This window comes from Artibeus jamaicensis, unplaced genomic scaffold (genome assembly GCF_021234435.1).
Source record: "Artibeus jamaicensis isolate MK-2021 breed Jamaican fruit bat unplaced genomic scaffold, CSHL_Jam_final scaffold_754, whole genome shotgun sequence".
NCBI lineage: Eukaryota > Metazoa > Chordata > Mammalia > Chiroptera > Phyllostomidae > Artibeus > Artibeus jamaicensis.
In genome coordinates, this window is record NW_026522054.1 from 7733098 (window position 1) to 7756656 (window position 23559).

At 63.3% G+C, this 23559-nt stretch overlaps 1 protein-coding gene across 2 annotated transcripts; it reads right to left on the reverse strand.

Annotated features, from left to right (window-relative positions):
• Positions 1 to 1039: 1039 nt before the first annotated feature.
• CSRP1 (cysteine and glycine rich protein 1) lies at positions 1040 to 14748 on the reverse strand. Of its 2 annotated transcripts, none has more exons than XM_037160994.2 (6): positions 14641 to 14748; positions 9526 to 9644; positions 5108 to 5276; positions 4258 to 4387; positions 2536 to 2629; positions 1040 to 2131 (listed from the first exon to the last, which is right to left on the reverse strand). In XM_037160994.2, the coding sequence occupies exons 2-6, from the start codon at positions 9635 to 9637 to the stop codon at positions 2055 to 2057; spliced, it is 582 nt and encodes a 193-aa protein (XP_037016889.1). In that variant the 5' UTR covers positions 9638 to 9644; positions 14641 to 14748; the 3' UTR covers positions 1040 to 2054. The 2 variants fall into 2 exon arrangements, with proteins under 2 accessions (XP_037016889.1, XP_037016888.1); XM_037160993.2 differs by having other exon boundaries at positions 14628 to 14735.
• Positions 14749 to 23559: the final 8811 nt, after the last annotated feature.

Sequence of the window (23559 nt, forward strand, 5' to 3'; positions counted from 1 at the left end):
GGCACCCTGTCCCCAGCTCTGGGCCCCAGACTCCCATCCTGGTGTCTCCCAGGGCTGGGAGGTGTGTGGGACTGTCCATTCGTCCTCCTTCCCCCTTTCCCCGCCCACCGCAGACCTCTTGGGACCCCCAGACCTCACCTTGCACCGTGTGCTGCCCCAACCTGCCATAGCCTCGTTACCTGGCCCCGGGGCACTCACCCTAACCCTAACCCTAACCCTACCCCTAACCCTACTCCACATCCGTGTGGGTCCCATTCCCAGGGCAAGGAGGGGTCTGTCAGGCCGTGGCTGGACCTGTTCCAGCTCTGCTTATTGTATTCCAAACTCACAGGAAGGGTCGGGGAGCCCAGCCCCCAAACACCGGGCCGGGCCCCTTAGACAAAAGCCAGGCTCCAACAAGACCCCTCTGGGGGCCATTCACAAAGGGCCAGCCTTCCAGGGCTTGTCTGTGGGGGCTGAGGTAGACTGCATGTCTGTGACCCCCGAATTCGTGTGTTGAAATCCTAACCCCCCAGCTGACAGTGTGTGGGGGGGGTCTTTGGGAGCTGACTGGGTCATGAGGGAACCGCCCCTTGGAGGGGATTAGCGTCCTTCTAAAAGGTCCTGTCCTTTCCACTGCGTGACACCAAAGCCGGCCCAGGCTTTTATGTGGGACTTGCGACCCCTAGAACTGTGGTTAGTAGGCACCCTGTCTTATTAGCACAGCCCGAGCTGATGAGCGCAGGGCCCTAACTGTGCTGGGGCTGAGTCAGCCCCCTGCCCCCCACACTGGGCAGAGCGGGGTTTCTGGATCCCACAGGGAAGTTCTCGGGGCCAAGTGTTCCTGGCATGCTGGGACTTTCCAGTCCGGGAGAGGTTCTGGGCACAGCTCTGGAGCCTCACTGAGCCCCTAACGTCCCACAGCGAGTACAGCTTCATGTCCAGGTAGGGGGGCTCCTGCCACAGAGCAAGCAAGAGCACGGTGGTTCAGGCCCACTGGCTCGTGGCTCAGGCCGGTGTCCCGTCACGACCCCTCCCAGCCCAGGCCCAGACCCAGAGCTCTGCTCTAATGGTGTTTATTGACCAGATGGGGGATCTGCTCGAATGCACACAGCCCACAGCCCACAGCCCTCCCAGGCCACAGCTCCACAGTGTCCTCGTCCGGCCCTGGGAGCAGCGAAGCCACCCCTCCCCTGCTCCTGCTGCTTCTGACCTGGGGGCCTGGGAGGGTGGGGTGACCCTGGGGAAGGGCAGGTGGAAGGGATGAAGACCCACGTGGGGTGGTAAGTTTCAAGGTCTGGGTGCAGGGCAGGGGGTGTCCAGGAGACTGAGGCTGGAGCCTTCGCATCTGAGGCTCAAGCAGGCTTGGTGGCAGCTCGCTGGCCTGGGTGTGTGGGGGCGGGAGCAGTGCTCATGGCCACCTCAGGACCCCCCATCTGGGCCTCTGAGAAACAGAGGCCTGTGCTGGGGTGCTTCACAGGGCCACCCCTCCCATGGAGGCTGAGGCCACATCCTGACTGTGGTTCTCAGAGCCTGGTGATCTCCAGCCTCGAGGGAAGGACGGCAGCCCCCACAGCCTGGAAGGCCACGCCTGCAACCCTCCACCCTGTCTCGTGCCTCTCTGTCCCCTCGCCCTTGCCCAGTGACCCCTGAGCTGGGAGGCTCTCCAGGCCTGTCCATAGGGACGCCCAGAGGTCCACCCTCTTCCCTGCAGAGGCTCTGCAGCCTCCCCGCCAGCTCCAGGTCACAGTCAGACGATGGCGGACACTCAGACCAGGAGGGGGAGAGTGGAGGTAGGTGGGGTGGGGGTGGGTTCAGTTGTCCCACCAAACTGGAACTGCTGGGGTGCCTGCTGATGACAGCGGCAGACCCCGGGCAGGGGAGCCCCGGAAAGGAGGAAACCTAGGGCAGCCCCCAAACCAGAGGGCGGCAGACATCGAGTTCTTTTCACTAGTGACGTGTGGCAGGGCTGAGAAGAGGGGCCCGAGGCGGCTGGGGCTGCAGGAAGGGGGCAGTGAAGACAGCTCATGGGTGGGTGGCTGGTGGGCGGTGGGTGGGTGGTGGGTGGGCCGGCCTCACTCAGAGTGGACCAAGGCCCCCGCTCCTTGCCCGAAGCCAAAGCCCTTGGGCCCGAAGTTTTTAGCGTAGCATCCTGCAGATAGAAGAGACAGGAGTCAGGACCCTCTGCCTCCGGCCCCCCTCCCCTGCCCCACAGCAGACGCACCACCCCAAGGCCTGGCCCAGCCTCTGTGGCAGCGCTGTCCCCAACCCCAACAGTGAGGAAGCCTCAGCCCCACCCTGTCCAGCCCTACACTGCAGAGACGACCAGCAGACCCTGGCCTGGGGCTCAGGAACGGGCTCTGCCCCTCCAGCCCCATTTGCCCTGGGACTCTGGCCAAGTCACTGTCTCCTCCTGGGCTTGCCTCCCGTGTGACACGAAGGGTCTCCTAGATGCTCTGGAACTGTCCCCATGGCCCTGGATCTGCTCGCTCCAGGGCACCACCGCTCAGCCCGCACCCCGGCCACCTGTCCCCACACCGGAAGGGACTCGCCCACCTTTGCAGTAAATCTCTCCGTCCTTGTCGGCCAGGGTGGTTGACTCGAGACCTTTGCCACACTTGGCACATCGGAAGCAGGACTTATGCCAGGACTGTGTGGAAAAAACACAGTTAATGCCGCCCCCAGGGACGGCGGTGTCCCTGCTCCCAGGCCCATTCCCCTGACATAATGATTGGAAGTCTGCTCAGCCAGGGCTGCTGGGAAGACATGACCTGGGGCCGGAGAATGGAGGTGGGGCGGGGACCTCACAAGGTCTCACACCCTCGTAAGCAGCTGGAACATCAGCGCCACCAGCCACACCCATCAGAGTGGGCAGGCCAGGGCGTGAGACCATCACCGAGGTGCCTTCCCCAGACCTGTGGGACCAGCGGCGTGGGCAGGGGCTTGTGAGGCTGCACGGCCTCGGCCACTCCCTCCTCTGGAGGACTAGCGATTCCCACAGGCAGGGCAGGCTTTTGTCCTGGAGCCAGGCAGTCTCAGAGGTTCTAGAACAGGTGCCTCATCTGCCCGAAGGCCATCGCCCCTGGGAGAGGGGCCGGCAGTAGCTCCCTAACCAGGCCCCTGAGAGGACCACAAGGTTTTGGCAGGGGCCTGGCAGGCACAGGCCTGGCCTGGAGGAACCTTGAGCCAGTGGCTCGTGGTGCTGCTCTGGAAGGAGGCCGGTCTTCGCGGTGCTGTGAGCACAGCAGGAAGGTCCCAGCTTAGCTCCTCCAGGGGACTCGGGAAGCCCCAGTGGCTCTAAGGGGAGCTCAGAGGCTGCACAGGGCTGGTGGCCTGGCGGGATCACAGGCCCAGGTCTGTGCCCAGTGACGGAGCTGCTGGGGCAGGAAACTTCCCAGAGGCCGGCAGCAGCCCACAGGCCCCGTGGCTGACTGACTAATGTGCAGACAGCTCTGTGGGCCGGCAGGCAGCACGCGGGCCAGACAGCACCAGGCCTTTTAAGGGCAAAAAGCCTCCCTCAGCCAGTCCCTGTCTGAGGCTGGAGGGCGAGATAGGAAGCTGGACCTCCTGGGGTCCCCCAGCTGCCAGACTTCAGCAGACTGGCCCCTCCTCCCAGGCAGAGGCGGCCCCCAGACCTCACCCCACCCAGCGCCCCTTCTCTGCTCTCAGGGCTGGAGGAGGAAGGCTATCAGGCAGACCACCCACGGGCTGGGGCGGCCCCAGCCCGCCAGCTCCCCCAAATGCTCCTGCTCCTGTGTATTTCTTTCTTGGCCAAGGTCGGGGTGGGGGGCCTGGTGGGGGTACTCCCCCCTTAGCTCGGACCCAGAATTCCTCTTCCTGACTCCTTAGCAGAACAGCCTTCACTGGGACTGTGACCCACGCGGCGGGGGGGGGGGCACAGAAGGAGCAAGGAGCAGTTCCTCGCTACTTCTCAGCAACTTAGTATCCATATGAACATCTCCTGTTTTCACACCACTTAATCCATGGCAAGGGCCTCCCCTCTGACCTCACAGCCGTCCCCCAGAGCAAACACTAGCCCCAGCGACAGCAGCTGGCATGGTCCTCCCAGGAGATCTCATTGACAATGTCTTAAGGTCTCTCCATCCTTACAGACCAGAACTGGGGCTCAGAAGGTGGCGGGACCTCTGCAAGTCACACAACTAAACGGAAGAGCTACAGCCCGGCGAGCCAAGCTCCAGAATCCGAGTGTCAGGAAGCTGTGTCCCCGGCCCAGCCCTGTGCCTGTCCCGGCCCCTGGGGCCCCAGCCGCCAGCTCACCTTCCCAGCTCCGATCACCTTCTCAGCGGCATACACCGCCTGGCTGCAGCGGGGGCAGCGCTCCGAGCTGCCGATCTTCTGGGCGAACTTGGATGCGTTGGGGTTGGTGGTGGGCCTGTGGCCGGGGGCCCTGCGTGGGGAAGGATGCTGTGAGTCACCCGGAACCTACACAGGGGCTGGGCCGGGTGGGCACCGCCGCCTTCCCTGCACGCTGGGCAGGACCAGGGCCTCAGGGGGTCGTCGCCCATTTCACAGAAGGACAAACCCAGGCTCCACAGGGCGTTCTTTTCCTGGAAACCCTCTTGCCCCTGTCACCTACTCGAGCTGCGGGAGTCACGTGTCACCTCATCGAGAGGCCCTGGCCCTGCTCCCCCATTCCTGCAGCCTGTCTGTCAACAGATTCTTTCCTGGACAAATCTGCTGAGAAATCACTTCCCTTGGGCCATGACCTTGGCTGGAATGTGGCCACGCATCCGTCAGTCAGTTCCGTTCATCCCCCTGGGCCAAGGAGCTAGCCAGGGTGACAGCAGACAGCACCCTGTAGAGCCAGCCAGAGGTCAGAGGGTGCCAGCCAGCTGGTGACAGGTGGTAGAGCTGGTCTGGCTCAGACGTGCACTGGCTGGGGGACCCCTGAAGGGTCTCGGGCGCTGGGCTGGGTTTTCTCATCTGTGAAAGTGGAGCTGGGGCGTAGTCGCTCTGGGGGCCTGCTAAGCTCCCCTGGGGGGCCTGGCACAGACTGGGGGCTCCATGGTGACTGGGAAGTGGCCTTCCGAGCCGTGGCCACGTCACCAGCGGTGGCGAGAGGTAGGCGGGGTGGAGGACGGGTGGGGCACAGGGGGCCAGTACTCACTCCTCGTGCCGGATGCCCAGTGACTCCCCCTTGTCAGTGCTGAGCGTGCCGGCGCCCTGCCCGTAGCCGTAGCCCTTGGGCCCGTACTTCTTGCCGTAGCAGGACTTGCAGTAGATCTCCTCACCGTGCACGGCCACGGTCGTGCTGTCCAGGTTCTTCCTGCAGACCACTGCGGGGCGGATGGGCGGGGCACGCGAGGGGCACGTGAGGGGCATGGAGGCTCCCGAGCCCCGTCCTGCCTGACCCCTGACCCTGGAAGTGCAGTGGGGCGGCCGAAGCTGGGAGGGGGCAGAGAGGGGTCTGAGCCCCCTCTCCTGGGATGCTGGGGGCCTCAAAGACCCCCCTTCCCCTCTCAAGCCGCAGCGCACCTCTGGGTCCAGGAGGTGGCAGCAGCCTAGGCTGACCCCCAGCCAAAGGAAGCCCGGAGCGGCCTTGGCTTGGCCTTTGAGAATGAGACCACATGTCGGGCCAGGAGAGGAGAGAAAAGAAAGGAAGGAAGAGAAGGGCAGGGCTTTCCTGCTCCCAGCATCGGTGGGAGGGACAACCTGTGCACATTTGGGGGGAGGCAGGGGAAGCAGTGAGTCTGGAGGCAAGTTCAGTGTTTCTCTGGTGGGCTCACAGACTGGCCTCGGGCCACACTGGCAGCGGTTGAAGCTGCGGGTCTCAGCAGTCCCTCTGGGCCAGGAGGATCGGCGGGCAGACCCTGGAGGACGCCCGGACTCGGCTCTGTGGGCCCGGGTACCTCCCTGTGTACCCCGGAGGGGAGCCCGGCCCAGCCTTGCAGGTAAGACAGCTCAGAGCAGCCAGAGGCAAACCCCAGCTCTCCTTCCCACTCTCCCAGCGGTGTGACCTCTCTGGGGACAGTGTGACCTCGGGCCAGCTATTGTGATCGGCATGTACAACTGCCACAGAGCCTGGAGAGGTGGAGTGTCCCCCAGAAGGGGGCTGCGAAAAGCCGGCGAGTCTCACACAGGAAGTGCTTAGTGACACGCTCCACACACAGTTGGCGAATAATGAATGTTGACCTCTCTCATTAGTATCTGAAGTTAGAGCCATGGGGACCAGGGAGGGACAGGCCCAGGCTCCAGAGACTCCGCTTCATCTGTCTCTTCAGCTTTTGTCCTAGGACGTTAATCGGGTTCCACAATTTCCAAAAATAAACATCGGGATTCAGAGCCTGTCCCCTCCCTCCCAGGAGGCTCTCAGTTCAGCTCCTTGTAAGTGGCTGTTCTTGCCCTTAAAGGGCCAGTTCCTCTCCCTGGGAGCCCCAGGTTAGAGCCCTCAGACTAAATAAGGCCCCTCTCCTGCCCGTGAGATCCCCGCCTCGTTCCAGCTCTCCAGGCAGCCCAAATACGGAGCTCCCGGCCCGGCTCCAGCACGGAGGGAGAAGAGCAGCAGGCCAAAGTCCCAACATTCCCTTGCAGGGTGGGACACAGGGTGCTGCTTCCTGTAACACCCAGGCTGGACGGAGCATTCCAAGGCCCAGGAAGGCAGAGAGGGGGACAGGGGTCTCTCCCAACGGGTCTCCAGCAGGAGCCCCAGACCTCAACCAGAGGAGACCACAGGGCCTCCATGTGGGTCCCCGCCATGTGGGCTGAACCCCAACTTGTAGGTCCACGGTGGGGCCCCCGCCCTCCCAGAGCCCGCCCTGCTCACCCTGGCCCGGGCCTCCGCCCCTCCGCCTCCCCCAGGCCCTGTGGTGCACTGGCCTGCGGACTCCAGAGAGCCGGTTGTGGGGGTTCTGAATGCAGACCTCACTCTTTCTCCCAAACCGTGTTAAGCCAATAGAGAGCGGTTGGGGTTAGCTATTAGAGCTCATCAGTTCCATCTCTGGACGCTTGTGCCAAGTGAGGCCTAGGATGCCATTTGGACATGCAGAAAAGAGGTAGCCCCAGGTGAGGGGTTGCCCCACTGCGCCCCGAGTCTGAGGGTGACCTTCTCAGCTTCCAGAAGGGAAACCAGGCCGATAGAGCAGCTCAAGCCCCCAGGATGGGCAGAAGCGGGGCCGGGCCAGAACACAGTGGGACCTGAGAGCTTCTGTAGCCCACGGGGCTAAGCCTTGACGACACCCCCCTGCCCTGAGGACGAGGAGACGGGAGATGCCGGTCCCAGGGCGTGTGGCTTCCGGGAGCTTCCCTGGGCTTTCCGGTTCGGGGACTAGGTGCTTCCGTCAGCCACCACCATGGGGTGAAGTCAGACCCCCCTGCAACGACCACCCCAGCAGGGAGCCCGTCACAGCCCAGAGGTGGGCACTCGCCTCCACCCGTGGCAGGGCCCCGACCCCGACCGAGGAGCGGTACATCCCTGCCTGCCAACAGGAACTCGCTGTCCCTGCCACAACCCCAGGGGGGCAGGGCGGGAATGCTGCTCTTGTCCCTGCTCTGGGGTCAAAGGCCAAGCCCGGGGCAGAGGCCAGTCTCCCCGAGTTCATCGACTGCTCCGTCTGTCTTCCTGCTGGTCCCAGATCGAGGAAGGGAGCACAGGCAGAATCCAGAGCCAATGACTGGAAACAGCCAGAGAAGCTCTGGGGACGCGCTCTGGCCCTGCCAGCAAGAGGTCGTGGCCCTTCGCGCCAGCCAGGCCCAAACCCTGAGGCCTCTCGCTTCCTTAGAAGGGAACGTCCTCTGAGTCTGTGGGTTGCAAGCTGGACGGCTTTCACTGCAGGGGAGAAGCGGGGCTCCCTCGCCCTGAGCAGGCTGCCGCCAGCTCGCGGCCGTTCCAGGTCACGAAGGCACCTCTCACCTCGGGGACCCTGGAGCTCAGACTCCAGGGGAGACTCCGAGACGAGAGACTGTGCAGTACGGCTGTTAGTCCACGATGCCCCCTCGCACCCCAGCCCCTCTGGCTGCCTCCTCTGTGCCCCCTGAATTCCCAGCTCCCATCAACTGCCCGCCCCACAGCGGCCCCCACAGGCGGCGCCCACGGCTGGCCCCTTCTCCTCCCTGATGAAGCAACACTGGAGAGCAGAGGGGCCCCAGGGACCCCGGGGCGCCTGGACCCTCCTCCCCGCCAAGCCAAGCCCTCCTTCCCCCTCTGAAAAAAAAAAAAACATCTGGAACATTCCTCAGCCAGTGAAGTGCTGATAACGAGATGCTGCTGTTTGCGGCTCTCCCCCAGGGCAGAAGGTCGGGCTGCTGACCTCGCTCCCTCCCCATCCACCCGACACCACTGGCTGGCGGGCAGCGGGCAGGGGCGGGCCCCCGAGGCCTCTGCGGGTGGCCTGTGCCGATCCACCAGGAGGCAGGCAGTGGCAACCTGGTGAGCTGGTGGCCCATGGCCCAGCTGCTTCCCACGCAGGATCACGAGGCACCTGGAACACGGAGGCCACAGCCTCTCCCGCTGCTGCTCCCGGAAGGCAGGAGGGCAGGACTGGTTCTGGGGTCTGCTGGACACTGGCTGCGTCTTGGCCCCATCTGGCTGTGTCTGTCACTCACTGAACACTCACACTTCCTTTAAATGTTTCATTTCCCAAGCTTCGTGCTAATGTCACAACAACCTGGTCTCATTATCTCTCACGAAATAACAAGGAAACTCAACCAGACCCAGATGGACTAACGGGCCCATCGCCGCACAGATAACAGAACTGGGTCAGACGCAAACCCCGAGGACCACCCGGGTTCTGAAACCTGGGGCTTCGCTGGTCCCTCCTGCGCCCACCTGCCCACCCTCAAGGGTGACACATCAGCTGATCACGGTGAACCTGGGGAGGCCCCCCACGCCCTCCCTTCCTGGGGGCTCTGAAAGTGGCCCTGGCCAGGGCGGCAGCACAGAGTGAGGAGTCAGGGGCCAGGGCGGCTGAGGTCTCTGGGATGCGAGGCATTGGTTGCCCGGCTCCCACTCCCACAGGCTGTGACCAGAGCAGGTCTTACTCTGGGCCACTGGGAGAGGCTGTCAGAGAGCTTGGACTCCTGCTGGCCTGTCCCAGGCTGCGGGGGCAGGGAGGGAAGTGACAGGGAGTGACCGGGCTAAGTGCTGGGCGTGCGTGGGGCCGGAAGGGACTGCCCACTCTTAGCCCAGACAGGCTTCCCCTGAGGCTGCAGCAGGCACTGCCTCCGAACAAGTGAGGACTTGGGCCCACAGGCTGGTGAGCCCTTGGGCTGGACGAGCCTTCCCCTTATGGGGTGGGATGTGGCAGCAAGAGAAAGCCAAGTGGAAAGTTTTCCTAACTGAGTCTTCGTCTCTGCAGCTTGGCTCTCGGCCCCTGAGCCCCCCCACCCCCCAGGGGCCCTGGCCAGTGTCCCCTTGGAGAGCTGATCCCGCCAGAACAAAGAGGCCCTGAGTGTTTCCCGCCCCAGCTGCGGCTGCAGCCAAATGTCAAGCTGTTTACATCCCACGGGGCCAGGCCCCTGGGGAGCGGACAGGCCCGGGCGCCCCCCCAGCCCGTCCCCATGGCGACCGCGGGGCCTGGCCCCACTTACTGCACAGGAAGCAGGACTTGTGGAAACTGCTCCCCTCGCACTGCACCTCCTCCGCGAAGTACACGGTCTTCTGGCAGACCCCGCACTTCTTGCCTCCGCCCCAGTTGGGCATCCTGAAACTGGGCACAGGGACGGGAGTCGGCGTGCGGAGTGCCCAGGAGAGGGGACCGTGGCAGGGCCTGAGAAGGGGAGAGAGCGGGGCCGGGGGGGGGGGGGCATGGCCTCGAGGACGCAGAAGAAGGGAGTTGTGGGGACTCGAGAAAAAATATCCCGAGCATCTGAGAGAACCTCCTGGAAGCAGCCCTGCGGTCAGGGGAGCAGCGCGGGGCTCTGGGCAGCTGTCTCCAGGGGACAGACAGGCCCGGGATGCAGCTGGTGGCAGGGACCGCAGAGCCAAGAGACAAAGAGACCCAGTGTGTGGTGACAGCTTCCAGCCACTGCACTCAGCTAAACTCCCTGAGTTTTCCAGTCAAGGAAACCGGCGCAGTCCCTCGGTGGTGTCGGCCCGTTCAGCTGCACCCTGACAGTGATGCCAGGGGTTGCTCTGGAACCTGTGTCCCCACGTGTCCCCGCACAGCCACCAGGTCCCCCGCGCCACAGCCATCAGTGACTCCCTGGCACCCCCCACCCTGAGAGCCCCACAGCACGGCCTCTACCCGCTGTCCAGCTCTGTCCCCTGTCGCTGCACCCACACCCGGTCAGGGCTGGTGATTTCGTGCCGGTGCCCACCCGTGGGGTGCCCGGTGCAGGGCTGGGCTGTGGGAAAAGCTCAGCCAGGCCTGTGCAGAGCTGGGCGCTGCACCAGGTGGGGGGCCCTGGAGCGGGGCCTGCTGTCCCCTCCCCCGAGGCTGCTACGGCCAGCCTCCCCCATCCTGCTTCAGGCCGGCACAGCTGGAGCACATCCCAGACACACCCACAGGTAGGGTTTCCGCACCTGACCTCTCTGCCTTCTTTGGACACCCCACACCCCAAACAGGCCTGAGCTCCCAGGTCCCCGGGGGCAGTCCTCATGCCCCGCCGTTCCTTTGGCCCCTCTCTGCTCTGGGGACTCCGGGGCCCAGCTGCCTGGAGGGGCCCGCTCAGGGCTGCTCGCCCACAGAACTTGGAGGACAGTGAATCAGGACAGCAGGGAGGGTCGCTGTCTGCGTCACCACCAGGCTTCTCCTCTTCCTCGTCCCAGAGCCTGGCTCTGCCCAGACAGCCACCTCTGTCCCCAGTGACTCCAAGGGTGGCTCCAGCCCCAAGCCCAGGGCACAGCCTGGTCACGTCCCACGTCTGAGAAACGATGTCAGAGGCGGGCGTCCCCACGTGCCCCGCGGAGGCTGGTAAAGTGGCAAACCACCCCGGGCCCTTAGGTCCAGTGGAAAAACCCCATCACTCCCGGCCCTCGGCTCACGTCCCCGGGGCCAGAGAAGGACTCTGGGCAGAGCTCGTGACCCCGCCCACGGGACTGGCCGGGACCTGCCAGGTGTGTGTTGGGCTGGAAACGTGCTCTCACATCACCTGCGCCGGGCGACAGGTGGCCAGGTGCGTAGGAGAGCTGTGCTCCTTCGCAGCGTCACGGCCTGGCCAGCCCACGCCCCCAGCAGGTCAGGAGGGCAGCCGGGGAGAGAAGGGGCCTGCGGTCAGGGGTCAGGGCCGTGTCTTGGAGGTGACGCCATAAAGGCCAAGGAGAGGACCTCCCCTGGGAGCCACGGTCCTCGGCGAGGACAAAGGGCCAACGTGGAGACGGAGGCTGCCTCACCCCCACACCTCCCAGGGCTTCTTCAGGGCCCCGCGCTCTACTGGCCTCTCTACGCAGCTGACCGGCCCCACCAGGCCCGTGGCCCCCGCTCTGTGGGGTCCTCCAGCTCGGCTCACTCTCTGTGCCCTGAGCTCTCGCTCTCGGAGGCCACGGCCCCTGTGGGACTGTGTGTGACCAGGGTGGGCTGTCAGTGTCTCTTCCTTCCCTGCTGCCCCGCCCCCACCCTCACAGAGCACTCCGCTCTTCCCCTTGGAGTCAGAAATCGGAAGGTCACCCGAGGTAGACGCTGGGGTGTCCGGTTTCGGCATTTTGAGACTCTTACAGGAAATCCTATGTTCTAGCAGGTCCCCCAGCGTCACCCACAGATCCGGCCCCTTTGTCGTCGGCGGAACGATGCCAGTGCAGCTGCCAACAACCGGTGACACCAAGCTGACACGGTCTCAGGGATTTCTCTCTAATTCACTTGAAAAACAAGTTAGCACCCTTTTCTGGCACGAACCTCCCAGGAAGCCTGGTCCCAGGCACCCAGGTGAAGAGCATGGGGTACCATCGGGGTGGGGAGGGTGGGGGGAGGCCCTGGCCGAGCCCCTGCCCCAGAGGCCTGCGTGGTGGCTGGGGGACGCAGGGCCCTGTGGGCCGGGAGGCACTGGAAAGGCCAGTCTGGGAGGACGGCCTCCACCTCGGAATTTACACACTTTCCCATACATGGGAATCCCTGAGAGCTGACGTCAGACGGATTCCTGGGGAGCTGCGTTGACAGCCAGCCACTGCCACAGCCATTACTGACGAAACCACAGGCCGGGACTGCTGTCGGAACCAGGGCCCCTCCCCCGCCCCCCACGGCCCCTCCCTCTGCGCGTGTGGTTCCTGCAGCCGACTCTGCTCCAGGCTTTTCCCTTCCTGCAGAACTCGCAGCAGACCACACCGCAGACCTGAAGAACGCAGACCCGATGGGGTGGGGGACCCACCTTCTGGGGTCCCCTGTCCCCAGCCTGGCCCTGCAGCAGAGTGAAAACCTGGAGGCGTGAGTTCTAACCCCGACGCCACAGATAGCTTGTTTCCAAGCCGCTGGAAAACACTGAGCAGACGTCCTGTGTTTGCCGTCTCACAGGGGCAGGAATTTCTTTCCTGAGCGGCTCTTGAAAGAGGAAACAGAGAGCAAAGAAAATGGTAACATCGGGGCTGAGGCGGGTTTGGAGGCTGCTTGGGGTTGAGTGCCGGCCGACACTTGGCACCTGTGAGCCTCAGTTTCTTCCTCTGTAAAAGGGGCACATGGGCACCTACCACCTCGACTGTTCCCGATGGCACCCGAAGGGCTTAAGCCGGTGCCAATACCTGCTTGCTATTATCTTAAGGAAAGACCGACTCGGGCACACTGTCCGGTTGTGGGTCTCTTTCTACATCTGCCAATTCGCCTGAGTTCTGGCAAATGGCTGCCTTGGAGAAAAAAGCCCTTTCATGCCCATTAGCACCTCGTGATCCCCCCACGAAGCCAACTGCTCACAATAAGCTGGGAGCACAAGAGTTTAACCCTTCAACGGCCTACCGAGGAAGGCTTCCCGGTGAGCTTCCTACCCGGAGACCCACGTAACAGAAACCGTGCCTTCCCCTCACCGGTGCTCGCTCACTGCCCCTCGGGTAGGAAACTGGCTGGTGGCCCAGTACCGGGGCTCCGAGTGTCCACCCCGAGGGGCAGCTACCGCATCTGTCACTCATCGCCGAGCATTTGCCGAGGGCCAGCCGAGTGTCAACACTGTGCTCCCAGGCTGCAGCCCTGGCTGGACTTCTGGCCCCCGAGGCAGGCGTTTGTGACCCAAAAAGAAAACACGGGGCCAGGAAGGAAGGGGCCGGAGCGGACCAGAGGCGAAGGCCCCTGCCCTGCCGTTGGTCATTTGGATGAGCTGGTGGGTCCTCACTTTCTCTCCTGCACCCTCCCCAAGCCCTCCCACTGGGCAGGGTGCCCCTCCCCCCTCTGGCCCCACCAAGCCCTCTGTCTCATAAACTTCCTTCCCTGTCTGGACTGTCCCTCCCAGAGGCAAAAGGTCATCCCCAGCCTCAGGGCACTGAGCGCTGAGGACCCTGTCAGGCAAGAGGCCAGAGCCCAGGGAGCGGATCAGGTGACCACAGGCCAGTGTGAGCAGAGCAGCTCAGAGCCCACCACCCCCAAAACCCCACCTGGGACGCACCCCCAAGATGAGTGATGGGAGGCCAGCACCCCAGCCCCCTTAGCTCTGGGAGGGAGGGTGGGCAGGGAGAAGGCAGTGGTTGGTCCCAGGGTGTTCCTGACCTGTGCACTCTGTCCCCAAAATGACCTGAGCAATGAGACGTCATTTGTCCACTGTCACACACATAAGAAGAGGCAAATGCACCGTGAAGAAGCAGCCGGTCTGCCTTCCAAACCATCTGTCCCCGAGACGGCCGGCTGCCTCTTCCTGGTACACTTTGTGCTACGGCCTGGGGACATCCCAGTGCCACTGCCACAGGATCCCCCAAGCAGAGCCTTCCTGGCTGGGAAGAGCCTGTCCCTGTCCCCCTCCGAGGAGCAGGGGCGGGTGGCTGGAGCCCAGGCCGCAGGGGAGGGGCCGGAACTCCTCCTGCCCCAGGCCTGGACCCAGGTCCTGCCTCGGGAACAGCAGAGGGGACCATGAGTTTCAGAATGTTCTCTCCCCCACCCCCCCCCCCGGCCCCGCCTGTGGGCAGACAGGACACCTGCACAGCAGGGGCTGCTGGGGAACCTATTGCAACTGGCTTCAACTGCACTCACATCTGCCTCCTTCCTGCGTTCAAGGGCTGAGGCCCCAGAGCACCCACTGTGGGTTATCTCGGGCTTCAAAATGTCTCCATCTGGCACCAAGGTGTGGGTGACAGAGGTGAAAGGTTGAACAGATACCCCAGGCGGGGCCCCGCGGCCAGATGTGTCCCCCCCCCCAGCTCGCTGCGCAGGAAGGTGGGGGAGGGGTGGCACGGATGCCCTCATCCCCTTGCCGTACCATGTGCGTCGGGGGCGCACGAAATCGCCCATTGTTCTGCTGTGGGACCTGCGCATGGTGGGGAACCAGAGGCCAGGGTCAGGGCACGTGGGAGCCCTGGCGGGGGAGGGACCCAGCGCCTCCCGGAAACAGAAGCGCGGCCCAACTAACTGCGGCCACTTGTCCTCACTCCGCGCCCACGACCTGGCAGCGCCACTTCTCCTTCCAACTTTCTTGGCAGAGGGAAGGACCCGAAGGCGCTCAGGACGCACGGCGCTAGGGGTGCAGCGGAGGGGCCGGGGCGCATGGAGTTGGTTAGGCCGGGGGCGCGCAGCTGGGGGCGCACTCAGCCGACGCTCTCCTCTGGCACGCTCACCGGGCGCACTCACCTGGCGCACTTACCTGCAGCGGGATCGGGCGGCTGGGCGGGAAGCGCTCAGAAGCTGCTGCGAGATGCGCCCGCGCACGCCGTTTTGTTCCGCTCGGGCAAGGCGTGTCCCGGCCCCGCCCACCTGTGGGCTCTGCACACTGCACCACGGCAGGGTGACGTCAGGGCGCCCGGCAGCTGCGCGGGGCCCCCCCAGACCTGGGGCATTGGGGGCCTGGGGGCCTGGAGACCGGCTCCCGCCTGCCCTGCGGACCCACTGTGCGTTCAGAACCTCTCAGGGTTTTCCCGTCAGCCAGATGGTAAGGTGAACCTGTGATCTGAGACCCCTGATAACCTTATGCCCCAAGGAATGGTGGGCGCGGGCCTGGAGGGGGGCTCTCACTGTGGTGGGCCCTGGTGGCAAGGTGTAAGGGACACACTTGGCGCCAGACTGAGGCAGGTCTGAGCTCTGATTCTGCCCCCTTGCTGAGCTCCCGTCCTGAACACAGCCCCTCTGGGCTTCAGTCCTCATCTTTAAAAGTGGGGGACAGACAAGACCCTATGGGACACAGTGGCCCCGCCCTTTCATGGATGCTCAGTAAATTAACTGGCCGCCTCCCCCCAACAGCTCTGTCCCCCTCAGTTCCCGCAGCCACCCCTGCTATCCAAGGGGGCCCCGCCCCCCTCCAAGAGCAGCAGTTTGGAAAAGTGGGGCCTCCAGCTTCAGCAGGGCAGACTCACACCCTCCTCCAGCCTGGGCTTCCTCGGAAACCCCAAGCTTCTGAGCTAGCCCTCCCCAGGAGTAAAGTGAAGCAACTTATAAGTCAGAAAAATAAGTATTCACCCAGCGTTTCTTGCTTTCTGCCATCAGAAACATCGTTTCTTTGGCAGCCCTTCCTGTACACAGGGCTTCCCGAGATGAAGATGTCCACAAGGACACGCAACCAGGGCTTCTTGGAAGGAGGCGAAGCCAGGGCAATTCCTGGCTGCGCCGCCCTGAGCAAGCAGTCCATGAGCAGGTACAGAAATTAAATTCTAGAACTTCAGGCAGAGTTGGACGCCATGGGCCTGCTGCCCAGAGGTCATGCTCTCAGGAGACCACCCCCCTCCACCCCTCCAGTTCTCAGGATCCTGGAGAGATGAGCTTCGGAGTCTTGCTCCCCCCCCACCCCCCAATTTCACAGCAAAACTGCTGCATTTTCTCCTCTGGTCCCTTTTGTCCTCTGTCCTCAGTCCCCTGAGTTCTGGGGCTGACTCAGTAAAGTGTCACCTGCGCCGTGAAGTGTCCTGTGGAGGGTGTCTAAAAGGAGAGGAGGCTACTGTGCCCCTCTGGCATTTCCCCCACAGGGTCTAACGCACCCGGTGCGGGGAGGGGCTGGGTAAGGTGTTAGGCCCACTGCTCTGCTTTGATGTGACAGCTTTGATGTGACGTTTGGGCAGCCTGGGGGCTGTGGCTGCTGTGTTCCAGACCACGGGCATAAAGCCAGTGTGGTCTCAGTGAAGTCGGATGCACAAATAGTTCAGGCATCTCAGTGTGTGTAAAAGTTGTTTACACTCTACTGTCGTCTGTTAAGTGTGCGGCGGCACTGCCTGGAACACGATGCGTGTACCTGAACGCAGAGATGCAGGATTGCACCCTTGCCGGTGCCCCTCCCCTGGCTGGAGCGCCGCCCATTCCCGGTCAGGGCACAGCCAGAGGCAGCCAATCAGTGCTTCTCTCTCTCCCCGCACCCTCCCCCCCACCTAAAAGCAATGGGAAAAAATATCCTTGGGTGGAGATAAAAAATACTTTCATTTTTTATTTTAATTGATCAAGTACAGTTTTCTGCCTTTTACTCCCATCCCAGCCCACTGCCTCAGCCCAGATGAAAAATACTTTCTAAAAATTGCTAGCCATCATCTAAGCCTTTGGCGAATCATAATCTGTTTGCCGGAGGAGGGTCTGGCCTTCCGTCTGTGAAACGGACAGTGACCACCGAGTGTACTGTGTGAGCGAGCCTGTCTCCACCACGTGTGGAAGCCGCTCCAGGCAAACTGGAGCTGGTCACCCTGCGAGTCCACCCGCAGGTTGTCAGGGCCACGGAGCTGGAGATAAAGGAAGCCTCGCAGGCCCAGACTGGCCTGCTGTTTTTCCAGAACCGTCCAGCTTCTCGTCATACTACCCTTTGGCCTTGGACACCGCCTTCACACATAGGAGGACTCACGGGTCAGGGAGGACCTCGGGGTCCCGGTGACCAGAGGCGTGTGGGAGTCACCCACCAGGCGCGCCGGCCCGGGCCTGACAGAAATCACAGAAAGGCCGTTGGTACTTGTGACTTCATGCACACACGCACACACACACACACACACACACGTGTGCACACGCCAAAGGCTGCTCCGGCTGACCTCTGGCCCACGGCATTGCCCAGAGCAGCCCGCCCGCCAGGCTGCCCCGCTGCTGCCCCGACAGCGCAGCCGGAGCTGCGAGGGCCCCGCCCCCTCGGAGCAGCGCGGGGCGTCTCTGAGGCTCCTTGCTCTCCGGATCTTCCTGGATCGGCTGTGACAAGGCAAGTCCAAGGGGAGCTGGGGACCAGGCCCAGCAGTTCTGAGAAGGACCCTCAGTCCCTGCCTCCGCGTCCCCGAGGGCTGGGCCTGGGGCCTGGGGTGGGGGCTGCAGGGGGCTGAGCAACAGCCTTGCAGAGGCCGGGGAGTCTGGGCGGCCACGCAATGCTCGGAGGCAGGAAAGGGGAAATCCGTGTGCACCGGGACCGAGGGGGATGACAGAGACCCGGATCCGGGCCACTGGGAAGGCCAAGGACACACAGGGCTGCTGACAGGCTGGCCCAGGACCTCCTCAGGGGCAAGGCCAGGGGCCCCGGGAATGTGAAACCAGGAGATTCGGTTTTTGGTGACCACTTCCCCTCTTCTCCCCGGTGCTTGAGCCCAGGGGCCACTTCCGCTCCCACTGCCTGTGGCCTCCGGCCTCCGACTACTTAAGGGCACTCAGGAGCTACCACAGGCCTGGGCAGGACTCTGGCCACAAGCAGGCAGGCGGGTGGGCGGGCGGCTGAAGGCCAGGAGAGGGTCCCCAGGTGGACACAGCACCAGTGTGTCCGCTGTCCTGGCCCCTGATCTGTGCCCCCTCCTGCTCCGTCCAGGACACGCCCCCTCCTCTGTGGTCACAGGCCAGACAGCAGAGGGCTGGGGCAGGAAGTCGGCTGGAAAGACCTGAGGGGAAGGCCCAGGGCACATCTGTTCCAGCAGGGGCGGCCCTGTGAAGTCAGGCTCCGGGGGCTAAGGAAGGATGGGGCCTCGAGACAGGGCTGACCTGCTGGGAAGGTCTCGGAGGGCAGGGGCCGTCGCCTGCTCTGCTCAGCAACTCACCACCCGCCGCCGGGCTGGTGTTTTATTAGTGCTCCATAGTTCACCGGTAAATTCATCTCCCTAGTCGGCAAAGTAAGGAGCGGGAGCAGCGCCGCCACCTGCTGGTGAAGTTGTGAATGACGCTTCTCCACAGCCTCAGCGGCCAGCCCTAAGGAATCCGGGTTCCTCAACCCTGTTTTCTCCCAGGATCACAGGATTCTGACAGTTTGTGGAGACATTCTAGGTTTCTAGTAGGGAAGCCAAAGTGTCTGGGACACCGGTGGGAGACAAGGCCTCTGAGGGTAGTGGGAGCTCTGTTCTGTCCCGGGCCCTCCTCTCCCCGAGGGCAAACGTCCACTCCTGGATGGATTCCCTGTCTTCCCTCCGGGGACACAGGAGCACCGCCCGCCCGTGCCCAGCAGAGGGCGCTGGGGAGGGGCCCCGCGGGAGGAATGGGGGAAGGCAGCCCTGGGGCTGCTGGCCGGAGCAGAGGAGCGGGTCACGAGGGCGCTCGGGCGTGCCGGCCGCGGGCGGAGTTCCAGTTACCCGTCACTGGACGCTGCTCCCAACTTAGTGGCCGAAGGCAACAACAACTCTTTGTTCTTCCTGCGCGTGGTTTTGGGTTCGCTGAGGTCAGCGGGCAGCTCTTGCTCAGGACCTGCCATGGGGCCGCTGCGCTCAGGGGGTGCAGGCTGGGGTCATCCGCAGCTTTCTCACCCCTGTGGCCGGCAGCCGATGCCCCCTCCTGGTCTCTCCGCTGGGCCTGCACTCGCCTCACAGGGCGGCCGGGCTGCCCAGAATCCCCAGAGGGAGCCTGTTGCAACCCAGCCTGGGAAAGCCGGGCTTGACTTGGACTCTCCCAGCTGGGACAGGCACGAAACCCCACCCAGCCTCAAGGGCAGGGGACAGAGACCCCGCCTCTGGACGTCTGAGTAGCAAGTCTTGGAAGAGCTAGTGGTATGGAAACAGTGGTACGGAAAATACAGTAGCCACAGGCAGGAAGGTCGTTCCGGTGGCTGCTGTCACTGGCGGTAGATCCAGAGATGCCTTTTCTGGGACGGAAAGCAGCTTCAGCCAGTGAGCCCAGCTGAGAGGAAGCCTGAGGCCGTGGGGGCAGCCACTGGGCCCCCCCACTAAGCCAGGTGAAGACAGCTCTCTGAAGGGAAGGTCTAAGAAAGGTGTTTCGGCGGCTTCTCCCAAAGGGCGGCGGGAGGCTGAGATGGCGGCCAGCACCTCTCGGCCACGGTGGGGCCTCATGGGCACTGAGGGGCCTGTCGTGTGAGGCCCGGCTGGGGCTGATTCTCAGAGCGGAAGGACTGGCTTTGTGTCCCCACAGCCAGTGGCCAGGAAGCCAGTGGTGGAGCACAGCTGTGGTCAGGGACCAGGGAGCAAGCGCCCAGCACCAGGAAGCTGCGGTGTGTGGAGAGGATACGAGCCCACATGGCAGCTCTCAGTTTGGGGCGGCGTAGAGACAGGAAGCCGTCCACAGGCCAGGACAGCGCTGGGTCAGAGGCCATATCAACTCCCAGGGCTGGGAGGCAAGGTGTTGCCGAGACGTTGCAGATAAAATGTGAGTCATGGCAGAAAGGCCCAGAAGCACAGACACGGCCGGTGGGGGGAGGAGGAGACTGTCCAGTTGCGTCTGCGCTGACTGATTCCCTGCACCACCTGGTGTCCCTAGGTGATGGTTACATTTCACAGGTCCACCTGACGGGGCCATAGGGTGCCCAGATGTTTGGCCAGATTGTTCAGGGTGTTTCTATAAAGGTGTTTCCGCATGTGATTAACATTTAAATTGGTGGACTAAGTGAAGCAGATTGCCCTCCGTAACGTGTAGGTGGGCCTTGTCCAATCAGTTGAAGGCGCGGTGAGAAAGACTGTCTCCCAGGTAACAGGGAATTCCTCCTGCCTGCTGCCTGCAGCTTCCTCCAGGGTCTCAGGTGCTGACCTCTGGGCTGGCGTTAGGCAACCAGATCAGTTCTCAGGCCTTCAAACTCAACAGGAACAAAACCACTGGCTCCCTGGGGGTCCAGTCTGCCCTGCCCACCTGGGGATGTATCCAGCTTGGAACTGCCCGAGCCGGTTCATTATGATGAATGCATCAGCATCTACGGTTCTGTGTCTCTGGAGGATCTCGACTAATAGGCCTGTGTCTTGTGTTATTTCTGTGCCGTTCGCATCACTAAAACCTTTCACGATACAGTTTGAGAGAAGCGACAAAGGAGTGTCAGCCGCTACTGAGGTCAAGTAAGGTGAGAACCAGAAAGAGCCCATTAGTTTTTGCCTGTAACGGGCCGAGGGCCAGCTCTGCTGGAGCAGATGGGGGCTGTGTGCAGAGTGGAGGTGGCCCAGCCGTGGGTTCGAGGACACTCCCAGCCGTGGGGGAGTTTGTCTGGAATGGGAAGGAGAACCCGGGTCTGTGCTGGAGGCTGGTGCCGCATGGGGGAGGGGCTGGCACCTCCTCGGCTTCACTTCCTGAGGTTTCCAGACTAATTCAGTTGGATTCTCAAAGTCTGAATGTTCCTGCGTCCCCCAGGCTCTTCCAGTAAAGACTCTGGAAGCCTTGCATTTCAGGCCTCGGGTGCACAAAACGGCTTTAAACATACCTAATCAGCCCTGGCTGGTGTAGCTCAGTGGGTGGAGTGCGGGCCTGTGAACGAAAGGATCGTGGTTCGATTCCCACTCAGGGCACATGCCTGGGTTGCAGGCCAGTTCCCAGTAGGGGACGCATGAGAGGCAACTATACATTGATATTTCCCTCTCTTCTTCCCTTCCCCTCTAAAGATAAATAAATAAAATATTTTAAAAATACCTAATCACAGATGCAAGAACTCTAGACACTTTCTTGGTGGTTTTCCCAAGAGCATAAGGCCAGCCTCTGTCACAGGAAGAAAGCCATCGAAGCCCTGGCTGTCACAGGGCAGCCCCCGGCCGAAGGGGAACATCAGGACCCCTGTAACTTATGTGGGGAGACTGGATGGCCGGGAGGAGACTTCTTCCTCTCCGGCTGTGTGGTCACACTCCTGGGTGCGGTGAGCTAAGGGTTCCCAGCTGCAGGCCCAGGGCCGCAGGCCGAGGGCCGGTTCCAGGCCACGGCGGCTGGCCTGTCTCCCTCAGCCCGAGGCTCTGTCTGTCTGGGTTTCGTTCTCATTTCTTCTAGTCTCACCAAAGGCGCTCCAGACGACCAACACGGAGAAGGGATTCTGAGCCGAGTGTCTCTTCCCACCTCCCCCAGTGGATCGCGAGGCTTTTCCGCCCTCCCTGGGGCTGCAGAAAGCAAAGCGCCAGCAGGGGGCAGCAGCGCCCCGCGGGTGGACCGGCCCGGGGCTGCGTCTGGCTGTGGGTCTCCCACCCGCGGGGCAGAGAGCTCCCCCGCCAGGGCCTTGGCACCCCTCCGGCCGCCTGGCCCTGAACGAGGTGGGGGATGGGGGCGGCAGAGACGTGTGGGCGTGGGTGTGATCCCAGACGGCCCCGTCGCCAAGTCTCCATCTGGTTCTCTGTCGAAGGGGAGGTTTTATGTGTGTTGGCTCATGCGACGGCTTCGGCAGCTCTGGAGGGATGTCCTCGTCGAACTTTTCTCAGAGACCCGGGCTTTCTGGACTTGCTCCGCGTCCAGGCGCTCGGGGCACGGGCGCTTCACAGCCAGTGGGAGGTGGCTCCCACGGTGCGCGCCAGTCCACGCCCCACGCGGGCTCAGCCTCCTCGGGCCCCACGGCAGCCCTCTCCCAGCCCCGGTCGGGGCCACACTGCTCCTCAGGCCTGCAGTGCCCCCCCACAGACGGCTGGGGACCCCCTTCCAGGCTTCCGCTGCTCTCCTTGCTTCTCCGTCCCCCACTCCCACCCATGATGGTGCAGCAGCCTAAGGGGCACAGCTGGAGGAGGGGTCCTGACTGCAGCCGAGACCCCTGCCCGGGCAGATGCCACTCCTTCCCACCTGCCCTTGGGAAGAAGGGCTTGGGCCAGGCCCAGGCACCTGGTCTGTTTTTCCAGCTGGGGGGGCTGGGTGACAGCAGCTGATACAGACAACAGGTGTGGGCCCCAAGGCACAGCTGCTGCTGGGCACACGGTGCGGGGGGGCGGGGGGGAGCTGCCCCAGCGGGGCCATCAGTACCCACACACATGGAGGTGGGGCAGGTGTGTGGGAAGTCCAGGGGGTGACAGAGCCCTTCCCTGCTGCCCACATGGCCACTGGAGCCCCTCCCCCTGCACCCCAAGTTGCCCACACCATGCCTGCAGATGGAACTCGGGGACTTAGGGGCTGGGTTCTGGGTTCACATCCTGGCTGCAGCAGGTGCTGGCTAGGAGCCCCAGGCCTCCTGACCCCGGTTTCTTCGCTCATAAACTGGGGACTGGAGTGGCGCCTCCTTCCCAGGGCTGTGGCCAGCAGTCAGCGAGGACGGGTTGTGGCCAGCAGTCAGCGAGGGGGGCTGGGAAGGGCTCGGAGCCACGGTGGGCACGCAGCACGGGCTGCCAAAGCTCCGACTCTCAGCATCCAGCATCATCTCCAGCTCGGCCGCGCTGGAGCCAGTGTCTGAAACGGGACCGTCTGCCCCTGAGAAAAACACCTCTCCTCAAAAGCCGTCTTTGGAAAAGCAGGGCCAGACTCCAGCTGATCTCCTTCCTGGTAGAGGAGAGGGAGGGAGGAGCTCGGCTTCCCGACAAGGCAGTGACTCGCTCACTTGGGTGAAGCTCTCAGGACGCCATCAGCCAGTCCCCAGGGGCCGAGTCCCCCAGGCCCTCGTCAGCTCTGGCGGTCCCCACGGAGCACCCTCCTCACCGGGGCCCCTGGGGTCAGTCCTGGGCCAGAGTGGCAGAGACGGGGCCTGGGCCCTGCCCACGCCACCCTCATGCCAGGAAGCCCCCTCTGGGTGATGAGTGGGGCCAGGGAGGACGGGGTTGTTCGGTGGACAGTCAGAGCTCCTCCTCTCCATCCTCAGCTTTCCAGCTCCGAGCCTTTAGCCCCTTCGGGGTGCAGACGAGGCGGGGTGCTCCTCCTCCGTGACCCCCGAACACTTTCCCAGCACTGCTGGGTGGCCACTGTTGACCCCTGGGTCTCCCAACCCTCTTGCTGATGAGCAGACAGAGGTGATGCTCATCAGCAAGCAGCTGGCCCCCGGAGTGGACCCTCTAGGGGACCCCAGAGCCCCCGCAGACTGTGCCTCAGAGGCTTGAACGATGAGTTTTAATGCTCAGGAGAACATGGCCAGGGGCGGCCTCCATCTCCCGCTGAGTACCTCGGCCACTGCTCCGGAAGCCAGAGCAAGGGCAGGAGGTGGTCGGGGTCCCTGGCCATTCCTGGGCCACAGGCTCCAGTGCCCACAGTCCAGCCAGAGCCCAGCCTGCTGAGATGGGCCAGCACAGGCCCAGGGGCCTCGAGGGGCTGGAAGGTGGGCAGGGCCCCCAGGAAGGGAGGCTGGGCCCGGACGCGCCCATCACTTACCACCCTCCTTGACTGGCCCCTGGAGCTCGTGCCAGCCCAGACTGGGAGGCTGTGGGGGGGATACCAGACTCCTGGGTGGATATTTTAAAACCCATTTGCCATAGTGGCTTCAATCCTGCTGTTCACTGTCTCCTGCCCCCTGGGGACTGGCTCCAACTGCCCGGGGAAGAGG